The following is a 19,357-nucleotide window of genomic DNA, read 5'->3' as shown; positions in this document are numbered from 1 at the left end:
TTTCACATTATGCAATGTATTTATAATGAGATATTAAAAAATGAGACCCTTCCTGTCTTTGGGGTCCCAAAGCTGAAAAAAAAAAAAAAAAGGCTTGGTGCCTATAGCTCAGTGTTTAGGGAGCTAGCCACATACACCGGGGCTGACCCAGGCCTGCCAAACAACAATGACAACTACAAAAAAAAAAAAAAAATAGCTGGACATCGTGGTGTATGCCTGTAGTCCCAGCTACTTGGGGGCTGAGGCAAGAGTATTGCTTAAGTGCAAGAGTTTGAGGTTGCTGTGTGCTATGACGCCACAGCATTCTACCAAGGGCAACATAGTGAGATTCTGTCTCAAGAAAAAAGATAGGGTGGCACATGTGGCTCAACAGAGTAGGGTGCCGGCCCCATATGATGGAGGTGATGGGTTCAAACCCAGCCCTGACCAAAAAAACTGCAAAAAAAAAATTATAATAATTCTATACTCCACTCTGTGCAAATAAATAATTGTAGTTATTGCAATGATAACTGCTAGGAAAAGGTAAACCAGGGACTGAGATGGAATGAATGGGCCCATGGGTGACAGGCAATTGGAGAGTCTACTTTGCTGGTTCCTCCTATGATCAGTCTCTAAATATGGCCCTATGTGCCCAGTTGCCACCTCCCCTCAGTGGCCTTACGACCTTTGGCTCTCATACCAGCTGTACTCATCTTTACCTACTACCCGAATTCCTGATGAACTGACTCCTTGTCACTTCCACATGGATGCCTAACAAGCATCTCAAATGTAATACAGCCTCCTCTAAAATAAAACAAAGCCAAAAAATTTTTTTTACTTTTTATTTTTCAGTTAGGATTCGACCAGAGGAAAGCTTATTCTGAATTTTCCTTCTTAAGCTGGGCCTCCCTCAGACATCGCCATGTTAGTAATTAGCACCATCATTCACCCAGTTGCTCAAGCCAGAAAGAGCCATGCTCAATTTTCCTCTTGCCCTCCTACGGGACTCCAGTCCCTCAGCAAGGCCAGCCCACTACTTTGTTACCCTCAGTAGAGTGCTGTGGCTCACAGCAACCTCTAAATCTTGGGCTCAAGTGATTCTCTGGCCTCAGTCCCCTAAGTAGCCGGGACTACAGGCCCTCCCCACCCCACTCTCACAATGCCCAGCTATTTTTAGAGACAGGGTCTTGCTCTGACTCAGGCTGGTCTGGAACCTGTGAGCTCAGGCAATCTACCTGCCTCGGCCTCCCAAAGTGCTAGAATTACAGGTGTGAGCCTCCACTCCTGGCCAGAAAGACAGCCTTTTTAAGAAAAATAGCTTTATTGAGATATAATTCACATACCATATAATTTTCCCATTTGAAGTGTACAATTAATTTTTATTTAAATATAATCACAGAGTTGTGCAACCGTCAGCAGAATCTAATTTCAGAATATTTTCATCACTCCAAAAAGAAACTTTGTGCTAACAGTGGTCATGCCCTAAACCTGTCATTCCCCAGGCCCTGATCTACTTTCAATCTATGCGTTGATGCAGGTTGTAGGAAGCTCATGGAATTGGATTCATATAACCTATGGTCTTTTGTGCCTTTTTTTTTTTTAAGACAGTCTCACTATGTCGTCCTCAGTAGAGTGCGGTGGCATCACAGCTCACAGCAACCTCAAACTCTTGGGCTTAAGTGATTCTCTTGTCTCAGCCTCCTGAGTAGCTGGGACTACAGGCACCCCCCACAATGCCTGACTACTTTTTGTTGTAGTTGTCATTGTTGTTCTAGCAGGCCAGGGCCAGGTTCAAACCCGCCAGCCCTGGTGTTATGTGGCTGGCACCCTAACCACAGAGCTGTAGGTGCCAAGCTTTTCATGTCTGTCTTGCAGCATATTTTCTTTTGTTTGTTTGTTTGGTTACCAGACTCAGGCCCGGTTCGAACCTACCAGCCCCAGAACATGTGCCGGCGCCCTAACCACTGAGCTACGGGAACCCTAAATCACAGCACGTTTTCAAGGTTCATCCATGTTATGTATAGCAAATATTATTGGCCTCATTCTTTATTTCCAAGTAGTATTTCACTGTATGGGCATACCACATTCAATTTATCTACCATGCAAGGTCAAAGTATCTTTTTTTTTTTTTTTTCTGATATCCGAAGTCATCAAGCAAGGTGTCCTTTTAAATTCTTGCAATGTGTGGGTTTTGGTGTTTCTTTTTTTAAGCTAGTCAACCAGGGCTGGTTTTAAACCCTGTGATGAGGATAAAGTTGGTTAATGTGTACTAATAGGCAAGTATATCACGGCACTTTCTGCTACTTCTTCCTCAGCATGGAAAGGTCCTTTCTAACCCCTGCCAAGTATGGACTATTGGAGGGAATTTTTTGCAACTGAGAACTGCTGATTAGCATTTAGGAGAATCTGTGTGAATAACAATATCTCTTTGTGCTCAGGAGGATGACCCAAGGGATGGGGTTCATTCCTGTAGAAGTGACCCCCCCTCCCCACAAGCTCTTCTTGCTAACCTGTGGTCTGGAAGGAGATTCACTGGTGGGAAAACTTCAAGTGTATGAAATGTGGGGATCTATTACCATTTGACTTACATATTCATTCACCCAGTTTTTACTGAGCACTTGCTGTATCCAGGGATTTGGTATGCAACGATGAGGAAAACATTCTTTTGGGGTTAGGGAGATGGACAAAGGTGAGAGAGGGATAGTGAGACAGGAACTACAATCTTTTTTGCTTTTTTTTGTGACAGTCTCAAGCTGTGGCCTGGGTAGAGTGCTGTGAAGTCACAGCTCACAGCAACCTCCAACTCTTGGTTTCAAATGATCCTTTTTTTTTTTTTTTGAAAACGATGGGCTATTTTTTATTGTAGTTTAGCTGGCCCCGGTGGGGTTTGAACCTGCCACCCTCAGTGTATGTGGCTGGTGCTGTAACCACTGTGATAAGGGTGCCAAGCCTCAAATAATCCTCTTGCTTCAGTTTTTGTATTTCTAGTAGAGACAGGGGGCTCGCCTTTGCTCAGGCTGGTCTTAATTCCTGAGCTCAAGCAATCCACTTGCCTTGGCCTCCCAGAGTGCCGTGATTACAAGTGTGAGCCACTGAGCCGGTCAATCTTCTGGGGCAAAAAATTGTATCATTCGTGGAGACGTGTAGAGATGTATATCTTTCTTTTTTTAAACCTTTTTATTCACCCACACCACCTGGGTTATAACAGAAAAGTTGAGATTCTAAATCAATCTCAATGACCAGATGAGACCGGACAGGAGACAGATTGCCAGACTATCTCCTGCAAGAGGGAGGTCTTGGATGAATAATCCTAGCCAGACTTGGATGATAGGAAGTAAATAAACTGGTGCCAAATGAGGAGCTAAACTTTGCAGGATTGGACTGATAGAAAATAAGTTCTCTTGAGTTAGATACCGGGGGAAAAACTACAATACAGATTGGTTAAATGTGTGGGGGGAGGGAATAATAATAGCTGCCACTTATACCCGTGGACTGGTCGTCCCTCTCCGGACCCTCTTCTCCGCAGTCTACCGGAGATACCGGGCAAGCACTCGGCCAGGGTCTCACGGCTGCGTTTGAGTCCCTGCGGGTCGGCTACTCCGACACCATTCCTGGCTGTCTGCGGGTCTTTCGAGTGATGAGCTCCACGGGATGGGGCAGATTCCCGGCAATCCCCACCTGGGCTGGGTGGCTGCGTGGCCCACATCAGACCCGGAGGCTCGGGGGCGGGCGCCCGGGGTCGGGTGGGCCGCAGGGCTGAGGGCGCCTGGGCGCGGAGAGCACTGGGGGCGCGGGGACGCGGGGGCGCGGCGCTGCCGGGAGGGCAGGCCGCAGAGGCGGCGGCGGCGGCGGGCGGGCCGCCCCCTGCTCCGCCTCCCCTGCTCCGCCCTCCCGCTCCTGCTCCGCCCTCCGGCTCCGAGCCCGCCCGCCCGCTCTCCTCGCTCGCTAGCTCGCTCTCCGGCCCCCCATGCGGATGTGACATTTTACGCCGCCGCCATTTTGAGAGCGAGCCGAGCCGAGCCGCCGGGCGCCGCGTCCGCTGCCGGAGCCCCGACGACGACGCCGAGGAGGCGGAGGCCGCAGCGCCCCGAGCGCGGCCGGCCCGTCGCCCGCCCGCGCCGCCGCTCCCGCCGGCCCCAGGCCCCGCAGGCCCGCCGCGGCCGGCCAGGCCTCCCGCCCGCCGCGCCCGGCCCGAGGCGGGGCTGACTCCGCGGCCCCCGCCCGGCCGCCCTCCGCCCCCGGCCGGCCCGTGGCCCCGCAGCCCCGGCTCCGGCGGCGGGAGGCGGGCCCCGCGGCGGCGGCGGCGGCGGCGGCCGCAGCGAGCGACAGGGCCGCCCGGCCCGGCCCGCCGGCCGCACGTCCGCCTCGGCGCCGAGATTGGGCGAATCGCGAGCAAGTACGTGCGCGTCTCCCTGCCGCCGCCGCCGCCGCCCGCCGCGGGCCGCCCCGGGGCCACCGCCGCCGACGACGCGCGGGAGGAGGAGGAGGAGGCCGCCCCGCCGCCGCCGCCGCCGCCGCCGCCTCCCCGGCTCGCCGCCGCCGCCCGCCCGCCGGGCCTGCAGCCCCGGCCCCCGGCAGCAGCCGACATGAACCACCAGCAGCAGCAGCAGAAAGCGGGCGAGCAGCAGCTGAGCGAGCCCGAGGACATGGAGATGGAAGGTGAGGCCCGCGGGCCGGCCGCGGCGGGGCCGGGGGGCGCCTTCCATTGTGGCCGGGGGGAGCCGCGGGAGCTACGCGAGGGGCTCGCCATCTTTAACCAGGCCCCGGCGGCCGCGGGGCCTCGGCCTGGCCGCCCCGGTTCGACGAGGCTGCACCGTCATGCCGGGCCCTCGGGCGGGGGCGGCCGGCCGGACCCCCGCCCTGCGCATTGTCCGGACCCGCGGCCACCTGGCCGCCCCTGCACAAAGCGCCCGGAGTGGTAAATGAGGGCGCTCCAGCCGCGGAGGCACGGAGACGTCTCTCCTCCTGGCTACAGCCTCGCCGCCCTTCTCGGGAGGCGAGCTCCGGGGACCGTCCCTTTTCTCGGGCGTCTCGCTGGGCCTCCTCTGGCTGGTAAACTCGGGGAACTCTAGACCTCGGACTCGGGAGCTCTCCTGCACCTGCTTCTGGGCGCTCCCCCGGAGGGCCCACTGGGGCTGTGAAGCGTTCCCCCAAATCACTTTATTACAGCACTGCCTAACGTCGGGCTTAATTTTGAAAACACCTGCGAGGGACGCAGATGTTCTCAGCTTGGGACTGGCCCACAGTTGTGACCCAGGTCCTCTTGGTTTCTGAGTTACCTGTTTTTTTCGGGGAGTTTGGTACCTGCATGTGTGTGATGCAGTCAGCTTCGGGCCAGGTGTGTGCTTGACTACGTGAAAGCTTCGCCACACATGGCCGCCTACCTACATCAGACTCTAACCTGACTGTAAAGGTAACTCAGTTTTCTGTCTGTTTGGCAGAAATTTTTTAAGATACTGTTATGTCTTGGTTGTAAAGATTTGATGTAAAGGCACCATAAGGGAAGGGTCTTTGATATGTATAACTCAAGGCAAGTAGAACGTTATTATTGGGAGGTCCTTCTCATGGTCCATAGTCCTTAAAAAGGACAAAGTCAAAATAGTCTTACAGTAGTTTTTTAACATATGTTAAGGGGTCATACTTTCTGGAGTCAAATTGGGGGCATCTCAAAGAACAGGGCTTTGAATGTTTTGTTGTAATTTTGCTTTTAGCAAAGAATCTTGGCTTGCATGAATGAATGGAGGTTCTGGGAAAGCACAGGTGAAGTACTGTTTGTCCTGCAGGGTGGACAGGAGCTCTGCACACTGATTGGTGGGAACACTAACCAAGACTGGTGTTCCCCTGTGAATAACTTTGCTAGTAATTGGATGTTCACTGAAAAAATTGCTTGCCAAATTGCAAATGGCAAAGTGGCTTGCCGTAGGTACTTGTTAGGAGTACTTATCAATGGCAGTAATGGGGGACAGGAGAGCAGAGACCATGCCAAGGACTGGGCTATCTATTTTACTTGGCCCCAGCAAGGCAATGACTTCTCACAATTTCTGGCATGTGTGATTAAACCAAATAGCTGAAAGTGTACATTACAGAGATAATTTTATTATTCCTTTTATACTGTACTTTGCAACACTTCTAAAACAAAACAGGAAAGGATTTTCAGTTGCTTTTTTGAATAGTACCCTAGTAAGACAAAAATCCAGTATTGGGAGTATATTGATTTCCCATGTATTTTTTTTTTTTTCCACTTCTCAAGTGTTTTGGACTGGAGTGAGAAATAATAAGCATGGACATCACTACAGAGTATATTTCAGACACAGAACTGTATCTTTTGGAAAACACCCACAACCACAAGTTTCAGGGGTGTTGCTTAAAAGACTAGAGATTATTGAAGAGTGGTAGAAGAATTATTTGTACCTTTTCCTTTTTTTTCATTGAGTTCCTGGCCAAAGGATGGAAGAAATTTTTTAGAAGGCCCCTTTCCACCCATCCATGCATACTTTCAAGACTACTTTATGTTCTGATGAAGGTTTTTTTTTTTTTTCATGAAGTTTTATTTTCAAATCAAGGTTTGCATTGGAAAGGTAACCCCTAAGGTGATTACTCTGCAGATTTACCAGCATCTCAAATTTGATGGCAAGGGTTTTAGTTCCTAATGCAGATTCTTAAGCTTTAAACTCATTTCTTCTGAGTTGGCTTCTGTCTGGGTTTCATCACCTCAGAAGGTACCTTGTCTTGGAGGGCGCATGATGGCTGTTGGCAAGTGTGAGTGCACACAGGTGTGTGGTCTAAAACGCTGCCTATATCGTAGGCCTTCGATTTCAGCCTTTCCATTCCTAAAACGTGGTGCTAGGTTTATGCATTGTACCTCGGGATCAGAAAGAATGAAAGAATTCTATTAAAAAGCTGCGAGGGTGTAGTTTACCAAAGTTATCAACTCTAGTTGACTTTATATGTCCAGCTGTGAATGGTATCTGAGTTGGAGCTGGTGCCTTGCACCTGTTTAATGTCTTTCCTTAATTTCTGTAGAACCAACAGCTGTAAACTGTCAGGGTCTGACCATCTTGTGGAAGGGAAGGCTTTGTAAATAAGAAGCTGGCACATCCTCCCCGTCCCCCACTGCGCAGGTTGGTTTCGAAGGAGGCTGGGAGACTGGTTTGGTTGGTTGTTTTTCCCTATTGATAGGTCAGTGTTAATTTGCTTTCTTACCTCACTCTGTTGGGGTTGCATTTGCTTTTTACTGAACTGGCACAGCCCTTACATATCCACTAGAGAATAGGAATGCTGTGGATTAGTTATTTAAAAAATGACCTGTTCTGAGCAGTTATGAAAGTTATGATGGGTAAAGTGCAGAAAGGAAAAAGATGGGTGGGGAGTTCATCTGTTAGCAGCTCATTGGGGTTGTGGCCATGTGTTCTCGTAAGGCCTGAAGCAGCAAATTGCATGTTTCCATTTGGGAGGCAGATCTGTGGAGGTGGTGGCATTAATAGGTCTGGCTGGGAATACATTTGTTTGGTAGTTTATTCACTAATTTTGGCCACTGAAGCCTGGAGGCTGAAGGAATTGCTTGTTCAGATGCCTGCCATCTGAACACCTGGAGAGGTAGTTGTCTGGTCTGTGGATGTCCTGTTGAATCAGCAGTTTTTCTGAGGTCTGCCTTCTGGGTAAAAGCTGATTTGTTCCCTGGTGTGGTGGTTCTGCCCAGGGGAGCCATCTGCTTCAGAGTATAATCTCTGAGTTGAATGGGATAAGTGGTTGACTTTCGTTCAGCACTCAATCTAGGAGCAAACCAATGAGTCAGGCGCCACTTCTGCAAGTAATTGGTGACTGACATCTGTAGTTTTTGTTTCAGGGGTGGTGGTGGGTTTCTTTTTCTTCCAAACTTGTATAGATAGATGGAGCTTCAATTTGCTTTTTTCTGTTGAAGCATATTTGGGAATGGAAAGTGAATTCTCTTGCATACACCCACCTGGATAAACATGTGCTGTGTATCTTCCTATAACTCAAATGGAAGATTATTTCTGAATAGCTTCCTAGCAAGACAGAAATCAAATAACATACCATATCGATTTTCCTATCAGTAGGCTTAGGATGGTACAAATTCTTTTGCAAAGTTACAAAATGAACATCAGCTTAGAGAACCCAGTACAGAAGAAATTAGGCCAAACCTGGAAACATTTTACTCTTATGTGAGCGTGTCAGGCTGTGATATGACTCCAAGTTACTTCCCACAGGCTTAGTTCTCCTGATCCTTTCAAGCTGCCTGTCTTCTGATTATTTTTTCCTCTATAATCAAATAAATGACCAGCAAATATGGGAAGGAAGTATACTTTCCTTATATAAAATCAGTTCTTTTGGAAAGGAGGAAAGAGGTCATTAAGATTACTTTTAGGGCGGTGCAGTGGCTAAGACAGTCTTTGGTTATTTAATTTGCCCTGTGACCTCATGTACGTTGCTTAAGCTCTTGGTGCCTTGGTCTCTACATCCTTGAAAAGGAGGTTGGTCATACATGCCCATGTCGAGAGACTGAAGTCACCAGGCATATGTGAAGTGGCAGGCACAGAGTTTGGAGCATAGGAGATACTCAGAAAGTGCTGTTACTCTGCTGGTAACATTTTGGCAGCCAAGGTAAGAATATACTTTAAAGTGGGGCATACACCACAGGTGGGGCGAAAGATGATTGATGATATGCAAAAATGTCCTATAGTAATTATGTGATGTGAATAAGAAAAACCCAGCCTCAGCTAAGAATTGTTATCCATGAAATGCTGGGTTTAATGTGCCTAAGTAGGGATTTAAGGTTAAAGATATAATATTTTGAGAACAATTAACTGGATAATAGGAGTTAAGTAGATTTGGTGCTGGTGCTGAAGATTGGTCAGCTTGATGACCTGATTATTTTTGCAGCATTCGTGTTGGAGGAATTTGTTATAGTTGTAGAATTGCTTGGTTGCAGGGAAGCCAGGTCACTTCAGGCTTTGGGAGTTGCCCTTGAATTCTGTTTTCTGGATCCCTGCATCCTGTTCCAAGGCCTTTTCAGCCACCACCTTAAAGGAGGCCCTTGTGGCCTCATGCTGGAACTACTGCAGTAGCCTTCTTACTTCTCTTTGCCTCACCCCAACTGTCTGCCCCGCCACTCACTGCCCTGCTTACAAGGACACAGGTGTCCTACTTCCCCTATAAGAAGTCTCATTCTCAGGCTCTCAGGATGGTCCCAGCCTCATGTGTGCTTCCTGCCCCCAGCACCACTGCACTTGTGTAGATGGCAGCAGCCTCCCTTACATGAAAACAGGACAGATGCCCCCGTCAGTGGTTCAAGACCTCATTCATGTCCGCCTTGCTCCTAAAGCTTTCTGGTTGCCTCAGCCACTTGCTCTGATCAAGATGCTCTGCATCAAGAGCTCTGCATTTTTGCCTCACCTGCTTTGCTTGTGGGGGCCATGTTTGTGTACCGGTGTTCTTCACTGTTGTTGGGTTGTTTGCTCTGAAGGTGTCTAACCACATTAGGTTCCTTTTTTGTTAAATTTGCGAAAGCCACTCATTCAGGAAACACCTTTTCAATGAACTCAGAAGCCAAATAGTAATACAGGAGATGGCTGGCTGGCAAGGTGGCCCTGTGAAAGAGAAGCTCAAGCCATAAAACAATATTGCTCTGATAGCTGCTAATTCAGTTTTATTGCTTTCAACGTTAAGGTAATGGTGTTTTTTTGGTTCTTTTGGAAAGAATAGCTTGTTTTTCAGACAAGGACATTGATAGACTTTCATAAATTACTGAAGTTTTTCTTAGAATTTTAAAAATTTATATTTACCACTGTTTCTGGTTTTTTGGATGAGTAATATGTAGCATGGACATTTCTGCTTTATTTCCAAGGCAAAGAAATTCAGCTCTGAAGAACAAAAGTTGTAACAAGGTCTGTCTTGACATGTAGCATGATAGAGTTGAATGTTAAAATGTCACTTGCTTTTTTATAAACTGCTTGTTCTCAACTAATTTGGACTTAAGAAAGTTGGAGGAAGCAGGAGTTTAAGTGTCATGCGTAGGCAAGAAAGTCAGTTATGCCATTTTTCTAATAAGTTAACACATGCCTTGGCTAATGAGAAGTGAGATATGTTGAAATTCTTGAAGAGGAGCAGGTCTGCTTCAAACTTTTATTTGTGAAGTTGGAGACAGTAATTAGAAGGTTTCTTATGTAGGGGGTTACACCAACCCAGACTGAGAGCAGGGTTGTTTCCAGAACACAGGAGGTTACCCCTGAGAGTGAGACTAGCGGTATCCCAAAATGGGGAGGGAAGAGGGACTTCTTTCTGGGAGATCCTGTCCTTAGAAGCAGTGCTGACTTCTCTGTGTTCTGCTGAGACTGAGCTGGAGGGCCGTGAGTGCACAGGTGGCTTGTTGCTTGGAGGGCCGGGCTCACTGTGCTGTTGCTGCTGTGCTCCTAGAACCCAGCTCTTAGGGCGCCCCATGACAGGTGAAGACGGCTGTTCTGAGACTAGGGCTGTTCGTAGTCACAGATACTTAGGTGTCTCTTCAGGGACTCTGAGGTATCTGGGAGTGAGTATCATGTTCCAGTCTCAGTACAGTGGTCCCTCACTCTTTTTGGGTCATGGAGAATCTGCAGTTAGCCTCCCTAGACTAAGAAGACTTGGCTCCCTTGTGAAACCAGGGTAGTTCTACGTGATTTTCAGGCCTGCCATGGAATATTCAAGAACCCAGGTCATTCGGTTTTGGTTCCACACTAGTGACTAAGGTTTCTTGACATCTTGATACTGGGAGGGCAGTGTTCTGTGCTAATGTCCCAACTACCAGAATGTGGACTGTAGTTCTTGTAAGCTGTTCAGCTGGCATCTAGCTGGGGGGCACACTATGTGGGTATCATAGGGTGCTGTGTGCTATGGGGCTTGATCATATCCCAGGGTGTAACGGCAGGATGAGGGTGGTGATCTAAGTTCTCTTGGCTGTCCCTTCTGCCACCCCATTCATAGGTACCTTCAGAAAGAGTTGGGGGGAATGACACTCTTTTTTATAAACTACTTGTGACATTTGTTTTTTTTTTTCTTTTTGTAGAGACAGAGTCTCACTTTTATGGCCCTCGGTAGAGTGCCATGGCATCACACAGCTCACAGCAACCTCCAACTCCTGGGCTTAAGCAATTCTCTTGCCTCAGCCTCCCGAGTAGCTGGGACTACAGGCGCCCGCCACAACGCCCAGCTATTTTTTGGTTGCAGTTCAGCCGGGGCCGGGTTTGAACCCACCACCCTCGGTATATGGGGCCCGCGCCTTACTGACTGAGCCACAGGCGCCGCCCTACTTGTCACATTTTAACATTCAACTCTATCATGCTACGTGTCAAGAAAGTGTTTTATTGCTCTGAATGTGTAGACTGAATAAACTTTGTCATACCGAAGTCCCTTATAAAAAGACTGTGGGCCATTGACCTAGAGTTGCAAGTATGTTTCATCGATATGACTTTAGAGAATAAATCACATTTTGAGACTGTAAATTGACCCTGTGCAATTGTTGTTGTTGTTTTGAGACAGAGTCTCACTATGTTGCCCTTGATAGTGTTGTGGCGTCACAGCTCATAGCAATCTCAAACTCTTGGGCTTAAGTGATTCTCTTGCTTCAGCTTTCCAAGTGGCTGGGGTTACAGCTGCCTGTGACAACACCCGGCTATTTTTTGGTTGTAATTGTCATTGTTGTTTGACAGGCCCAGGCTGGTTTTGAACCCACCAGCTCTGATGCATGCGGTTAAGCACCCTTCTCACTGAGCTACAGGTACCAAGTCAGTCCTTTTTTCTTTTATTCTTTTTTTTTGAGACAGAGTCTTACTGTGTCACCGTAGGTAGAGTGCTGTGTTGTCACAGCTCACAGCAACCTCAAACTCTTGGACTTAAAGCGATTCTCTTGCCTCAGCCTCTGAAGTAGCTGGGACTACAGGCACCCAGCACAATGCCCAGCTATTTTTTTTGTTGCAGTTGTTGTTGTTTAGCAGGTCTGGGCTGGGCTTGAACCTGCCCCCTTTCCGTGTAATTGGCCAGAGCCCTACTCACTGAGCTATGGGTGCCGAGCGTCTCAGTCCTTTTTTCCTGTGACTGGACTTTTTTTATGGGGGGAAGGGAGACAGAGTCTCACTCTCACCCTTGGTAGAGTGCTGTGGCATCATAGTTCCTAGAGTGTTAGGATTACAGGTGTGAGCCCCTGCGCCTGGCCCCTATGACTTGTAAGGATGAAGCAGGTAGAATGCCTGACCTCAAGAATGCCCACTGAGAAGTAGCTGATGTGGTGAGGATTGCTGTGGTGTCCCGCCTGCCCTAGCCAGGCAGGAATCCACCCTGCTCTGAAGCAGTCCCAGCCTTTTGCTGCCAGTAGAGATGAGCACAAAGGCAAGGCAGTGTTTTCCTACTTCAGTCCCAGGTTTCTCCAGAAAGCCATTCGTTTTGGGCGGCGCCTGTGGCTCAGTGAGTAGGGCGCCGGCCCCATATACTGAGGGTGGCGGGTTCAAACCCAGCCCCGGCTGAACTGCAACCAAAAAATAGCCGGGCGTTGTGGCGGGCGCCTGTAGTCCCAGCTGCTTGGGAGGCTGAGGCAGGAGAATCGCTGAAGCCCAAGAGCTAGAGGTTGCTGTGAGTCCTGTGACGTCATGGCACTCTACTGAGGGCAGTAAAGTGAGACTCTTGTCTGTACAAAAAAAAAAAAAAAGCCATTTGTTTTCATATTGGGGATAAGGGATATGAAGTGTGGGTAGGAAGACCTTGGGTCTAACCCTACACCTTGGGCTTCTGGAGTTGCCAGCCACATGCAGTGATTTATAACACCAAAATTTCCTCATTTGACTAGCCATAAGTGGGCAATAGCCAGTATGGCCCCCACATCAGACAGCGTCTGTTCTGAAAAACAGTGTCTGCTCATAATGTTGTTTGGGCCAGTGCCCATCTAACCCAATCTGGCTGGATTCTTACTTAGAAGGTATTTCTGGTAGCATTAGGTTCCCATTGAGTGCTGGGAAGGTACAGTGTATCTTGGAAAAACGAAATTAAAATGAGTAAAAGCATTGTAACCCTGTAGATATATGGTTCACAGGCAAACCCTAAAGAGCAGTGCTTCTTGACTTATTCGTGGTGAAAGGAACACCTTTTTAAAACTTTCCCTCTGTTCATTGTATTAGAAATACAGTGCAAATGATTTGAAATAAATACGAGCCCTCGCTGGGCATGGTGGCTCACACCTGTAATCCTAGCACTCCGGGAGGCTGAAGTGGTTGGATTGCTTGAGCTCCCAGGTTCGAGACCAGCCTGCAAAAGAGCAAGATTCCATCTCTGCTAAAAATAGAAAATTTGAGGCAAGAAGATTGCTTGAGTCCAAGAGTTGGAGGTTGCCGTGAGCTACGATGCTATGGCACTCTACCCAGGGTGACAGCTTGAGACTCTGTCCCCCGGCCTCCAAAAAAAGAGCCCAGTTTATTCAATTAAAGTAAAATTATCTTTCAGCAGTTTTACTTAGATAGACGTATGTGGGAAGAATGAAAGAATTGCAGAGGCTCGGCACCGTAGCTCAGTGAGTAAGGGCTCCAGCCACATACACCAAGGGTGGCGGGTTTGCGCCCAGCCCGGGCCTGCTAAACAACAATGACATCTGCAACCAAAAATAGCTGGGCATTGTGGCAGGCACCTGTAGTCTCAGCTACTTGGGAGGCTGAGGCAAGAGAATCTCTTAAGCTCGAGAGTTGGAGGTTGCTGTGAGCTGTGATGCCATGGCACTGTACCGGGAGCAACATACTGAGATTCTGTTTAAAAAAAAAAAAAAATTGCAGAAAGTGCACATGTCCATAGAAAGTGTGTCTAGGTGAGACCCGAGTAGGATTCTGGACAAAATACCTATTCATGTTAACAGCCTACACACACTTTTAGTTTTTTTCTTCTTTTTGAGACAGTCTTACTCCGTTGTGCTCGGTAGAGTGCCGTGGCATCATCATAGCTCATGGCAACCTCAGTCTCTTGGGCTCAAGCAGTTCTCCTGTCTCACCCTCCCAAGTAGGTGGGACTGCAGGTGCCCACCACAGTACCCAGCTATTTTTAGAGACAGGGGTCTCGCTCTGACTAAGGCTGGTCCTGAACTCATGAGCTCAGGTGATCCACCAGCCTCTGCCTCCCAGAGTGCTGAGATTATAGGAATGAGCCACAGCGTCTGGCTGGCCTTAAAGTAAGTTTTTTGGCCAGGTACTGTTTCATACTTGTAATCCTGTGCTTTTGGAGGCTGAGGCAAGGGGATTGCTTGAGGCCAGGAATTCAAGATCAACCTGGGTAACATAGTAAGAATTGTTCTCTGAAAGAATTTAAAAGTTAACCAGATGGGGTGGTACACATCTGTAGTCCTAGCTACTGCAGGGGCTGAAGCAGGAGATCACTTTAGCTCAATAGTTGAAGGTTACAATGAGCTAAGGTTTTGCCATTGCATCCAGCCTGGGTGACAGAGCAAGACCTATCTCTAAAAACAATTAAAAAGTAAATTTTTTGACAATACTTAGATGGACAGCTTCAAGAATTTCCCTATGGACATATAGTTAAATTATTTTCCATTTAACAAAATGGAGTCTGGCTTTTATTCACTTTTGGGCTAACCAGCTAAGCCTGAATAGTCACAGGCTATAATAATGTCTTTTTTGTGTGTGTGTGTGTGTGGTTTTTGGCTGGGGCTGGGTTTGAACCCGGCATATGGGACCGGCGCCCTACTCCTTGAGCCACAGGCACCGCCTTTTTTTTTTTTTTTTGAGGTAGAGTCTCTCTTTGTCACGCTCAGCAGAGTGCTATAGCATCACAGCTCACAGCAACCTCCAACTCTTGGGCTCAAGTGATTCTCTTGCCTCAGCCTCCCAACTAGCTGGGACTACAGGTGCCCACCATCATGCCCAGCTGTTTTTTGCTTATAGTTGTCATTGTTGTCTGACATGCCTGGGCTGGGTTTGAACCCACCAGCTCTGGTGTTATGCAGCTGGTGCCCTAGGTGCTGAGCCGGTAATAACGTCCTGATGCCCAGGACCCCAGTGCAGTCATTCATGCCATATGAAGCACCGCACCAGTTTGACAACACCCGGACCACCTCGTGCTGTGTTGAGAGAGATGAGCCCACTGGACACAGGTTTGGATGTTGCCACAGAGTCAGACTTCTGGAAAGTATCCAGAGCTTACTGTCCATTTCTGTTAGGCCGCTGGTTCTCAACCTTCCTAATGCCACAACCCTTTAATACAGTTCCTGTGGGTCGCGACTGTGACCCACAGGTTGAGAACCGCTGCATTAGGCTCTGCCAGGTGCACCTGTTGGAAGCCTCTGCTTTGCTCAGTGCTGTATATGGCATCTGTTGTCGCCGCTGCTTCTTAGTCTGTCTTGGTTGTTCTTGATCCTTGTTTACTCCTGACTGCAGTGGCAACAGCACTGTTCTTGCTGTGTTGCCCACAGGTCCTGGTGCAGCCTCTTATCCGTCAAGCACCTCCAGATCGGCATGTACTTGGCGTCCTTGCCTTCTGTCCCTGACTTGAGCGCCTTGGAGAGTAAAGGAACCCTGGACACAAGTGCAAGGGAGGGCATCAGTGTAGGGATCTGATGGAACAGTGGAGGGGCTGTTGCAGTGTAAAGGAAATTCAGGACTGATTTATTCAAGTGCATCTTCACAGTGAAGGTAACTTGGCTGAGGTTGAAAAGAGGGGCGAGTGTCCTCATATGTGAAGGCTAGAACAGTCTAGTGATTTGGGTGTCTTGTGGGCTCTCCATGACTAAAGGTTTATGTTCTGTGGTACCCAGGATGATCCCCAGAACCTGTGAATAAGTTACATTATATGGCATAGGGACTTTGCAAATGTGAATAAATTCAAGATCCCTAGGTGAGATCATCATGTTAGCTGAAGGGGGGCCCAGTGTAATCACAAGGGTCCATGTCAGTGACATGACCTGAGAAAAAGAGTTTTTTTTTTTTTTTTTTTGGCGACAGAGTCTCACTTTGTCCCCCTCAGAGTGCTGTGGCGTAACAGCTCATAGCAACCTCCAGCTCTTAGGCGTAAGTGATTCTCTTGCCTCAGCCTCCCAAGTAGCTGGGACCACAGGCACCTGCCACAATGCCTGGCTGTTTTTGTGTTATTGTAGTTGTTGTTGTTTGGCAGGCTCAGGCCAGGTTTGAACCCGCCAGCTCCAGTGTATGTGACCAGCGCCCTAGCTGCTGAGCTATAGGTGCCGAGCCAAATGAGAAAAATTTGACCAGTGCCTGCTGACAATGAGGATGCCCTGGGAACCTTGGAATGCAGGTGGCCCCCAGAAGCTGAAAAAGGCAGGGGACCACTTTCTATTGAGCCTGCAGACTGAATACAGCCCTACTGACACCTTGATTTTAGCCCAGTGAGACCCAGTTCAGATTTGTGACGTCCAGAACTGTAAAAGAACAAGTCTGTGTTCAGCCACCAAGTTAGTGGTAATTTGTTATAGCCCCAAGAGGAGACCTAACAGGATCCTAGGAGGTAGATGAGCAGCAGCCAGTTAATATAGCTGGTTTTGAAACCTAGAGAAACACCTGTAATCCCAGCATTTCTGGGAGGCTGAGGTGGGTGGCTGAGCTCATAGGTTCGAGACCAGCAAGAGCAAGACTGTGTCTCTGAAAAATAGCCTGGTGTTGTGGCCAGTGCCTACTTGGGAGGCTGAGGCAAGAGAATCGCTTGAGCTCAAGAGTTTGAGTTTGCTATAAGCTAAGATGCCACTGCACTCTACCCAGGGGGACAAAGTGAGACTCTATCTCAAATAAAAATAAAAGGAGCCGTTACTGGTTTTTTATTTAAATGCCCTCCTGTTTTCACCCATGTTTCTTACCTCGCCACCCCAAAGTGGTGAGCTGCAGTTGGGCTTCCTAGTCTGAAGGTTTCATGTGGTTCACCACATGCTTTGAATATAGAAAGTAGCCCACTGCTGAAGTGGCTGAAGCCACCTGTGCACATCAGCAAGTGGAACATGGTTGTGTGAAAAATCCTACACATTGGTAGATTTCTTCCTTTGTGAATGAGGTATTCAGTAAAACATTTTTTGTGTGTTTAGAGATAGAGTCTCACTGTGTTGCTTTGGCGTCATAGCTCACAGCAACCTCAAATAGGCTCAAGCGATTCTCCTGCCTCAGCCTCCCAAGTAGTTGGGAGTACAGACACCTGCCACACGCCTCCTGGCTAGGTTTCTATTTTTAGCAGAGACAAGGATGTCACTCTTGCTCAGGCTGGCAGTAACAGATTTTATGTTTATTTATTTATTTATTTTTTGAGACATAGTCTCACTATGTTGCCCTTGGTAGAGTGCCACGGTGTCACAGCTCACAGCAACCTCAAAACTCTTGGGCTTGAGCCGTTCTCTTGCCTCAACCTCCCAAGTATCTGGGACTACGGGCGACCGCCACAAGTCTGGCTATTTTTGTTGTTGTTGTTGTTGTTGCAGTTGTCGTCGTATAGCTGGCCTGGGTGTATGTGGCCTGCGCCCTACCCACTGAGCTAGGGGCACCGCCTAGCAGATTCAGAGCTGGGATGAATCATCTCCAAATCAACCATCTTCAGCTCTGCTGCTGTGAACATATGGAGAGATTTAAATGTGAAAAGCATTGTCAGGTAGGCCTTAGGGCAAATTCTGAGTACCCTGTTTTGTAGATGTACGGAGTTAGATACTGGGTCTCTTAGATGTCGTTCACAGATGAGCTGAGGTGCCAAAGGCCCCAGGCCCACGCGGGTGGTTTTTTGGAAGCAGCTGGCACAATAGGTGAGCCCTGCAATGTGGGGCGTGTCCTCGTGGAATCCTTGACCAGCTGGGTGGGTCTCCTTCCTATTGCCTAGATCATCTAGTTGTTTTCTGACAGCAGCTTGCACAAGGTGGACTGGAAACTAGGTCAGAGGTACCAGAGCCTCAGGATTCCTTAACTGGGCAGAGGGTGGAAGAAATTAGGTGACTTAAGAGGCCGGTCTCTTTGCTTCGTTAACTTCTACTTAGCTATGTGGTATTTGTTCTTGTGGCATATTTTGAATATTTTCCCTTTGGGCCCCGTTCCCTGACAGTGAATTTTAAAGAGACATTAAAAAAACCTTACCTTCATAGACAATTAGTTTGTAAAGTGACTGTAGCGGTCACAACATAGAAATGCCACTGTTGTACATACAGAAATCTTTACCTGGTTTGACTTTATTTTAGTCTTTACCTATTAAGTCTCTGACTCAAGGAAGTATGAATAAATGTGGCTTTTTGATCTTAGTTGTCTTCTGACTGTCCTGCAGCTCACACACTGCACAGGAGCTGAGATTTCTTTTGCATCAGATGGATGATTACAATCAGCGTGCAAATAGTGGGTTGAACTGTGAATTATTGGTCACCGATTTCTGTGTGAGGTTCTGTTGGGAAAAATAAGATGGAAGCCTCCAATTGTTAGCAGCAAGTGTCCATGGACCAAATGATGACTTGTGGTGCCTGCTGGAGGACATAAGCAACCTTTGGGTGACTAGAGGGGTGAACTTCGGGATGCTTGGTGGCTAGTGACACATTGCTGCTGTATCTCAGACACTCACCAGTGCAGAGTTAGTGACAGGCAGGGGTGGGAGGGGACTTCCAGTATTATGGGAAACGTGATGCTAAGAGCTTAATCCCAGGTCCAGCTGAAGTGTGAAAAAAAAAATTGTCTTTTGGGTGGCGCCTGTGGCTCAGTGAGTAGGGCACCGGCCCCATATGCCGAGGGTGGCGGGTTCAAACCCAGCCCCGGCCAAACTGCAACAAAAAATAGCTGGGCGTTGTGGCGGGCGCCTGTAGTCCCAGCTGCTTGGGAGGCTGAGGCAAGAGAATCGCGTAAGCCCAAGAGTTAGAGGTTGCTGTGAGCCATGTGACCCCACGGCACTCTACCCAAGGGCAGTATAGTGAGACTCTGCCTCTACAAAAAAAAAAAAAATTGTCTTTTTTGAGACAGAGTCTCACTATGTTGCCCTGGGTAGAGTGCCATGGTGTCACAGCTCAGCAACCTCAAACTCCTGAGCTTAAGCGATTCTCTTGCCCAAGTAGCTGGAACTACAGGCATTTGCCACAATGCCTGGCTATATTTTTTGTTACAGTTGTCATTGTTGTTTAGCAGACCCAAGCTGGGTTCAAACCCGCCAGCCTGGGTGCATGTAACCACTGTGCTATGGGCATGGAGCCAAGAAGTGTGAAAAGTTTTCAGGAGTGTATTAACTATTTGGGATATGGAGAGAGAATGGATTAGCATTACAAATGGAAGTTTTAGTGAATGATTTTCTTTGGAAATTAGAGGCTTTTATTTAAAATTTCTATTTTGATTGAGTTACGTCCTATAACTTTTTAAAAGGTTACTTTTTAAAATTATTCATTCGTTCA

At 48.1% G+C, this 19,357-nt stretch overlaps 1 protein-coding gene across 1 annotated transcript in view; it reads left to right on the top strand.

Moving 5' to 3' along the window:
- The first annotated feature begins 3,956 nt into the window (after positions 1-3,956).
- The window catches only part of USP7 (ubiquitin specific peptidase 7), a 73,988-nt gene continuing 58,587 nt past the window's right edge, over positions 3,957-19,357 (top strand). Inside the window, exon 1 of the mRNA XM_053557336.1 lies at positions 3,957-4,638. Coding sequence (XP_053413311.1) covers positions 4,566-4,638 — 73 coding nt within the window. The 5' untranslated portion in view covers positions 3,957-4,565. The remainder of the gene's footprint in view (positions 4,639-19,357) is intronic.

The sequence above is a fragment of the Nycticebus coucang genome, chromosome 12 (assembly GCF_027406575.1).
Source record: "Nycticebus coucang isolate mNycCou1 chromosome 12, mNycCou1.pri, whole genome shotgun sequence".
In the NCBI taxonomy this organism is placed as follows: domain Eukaryota; kingdom Metazoa; phylum Chordata; class Mammalia; order Primates; family Lorisidae; genus Nycticebus; species Nycticebus coucang.
The sequence above is the reverse complement of the archived record's forward strand: the minus strand, read 5'-3'. Positions and strand labels throughout refer to the sequence as shown.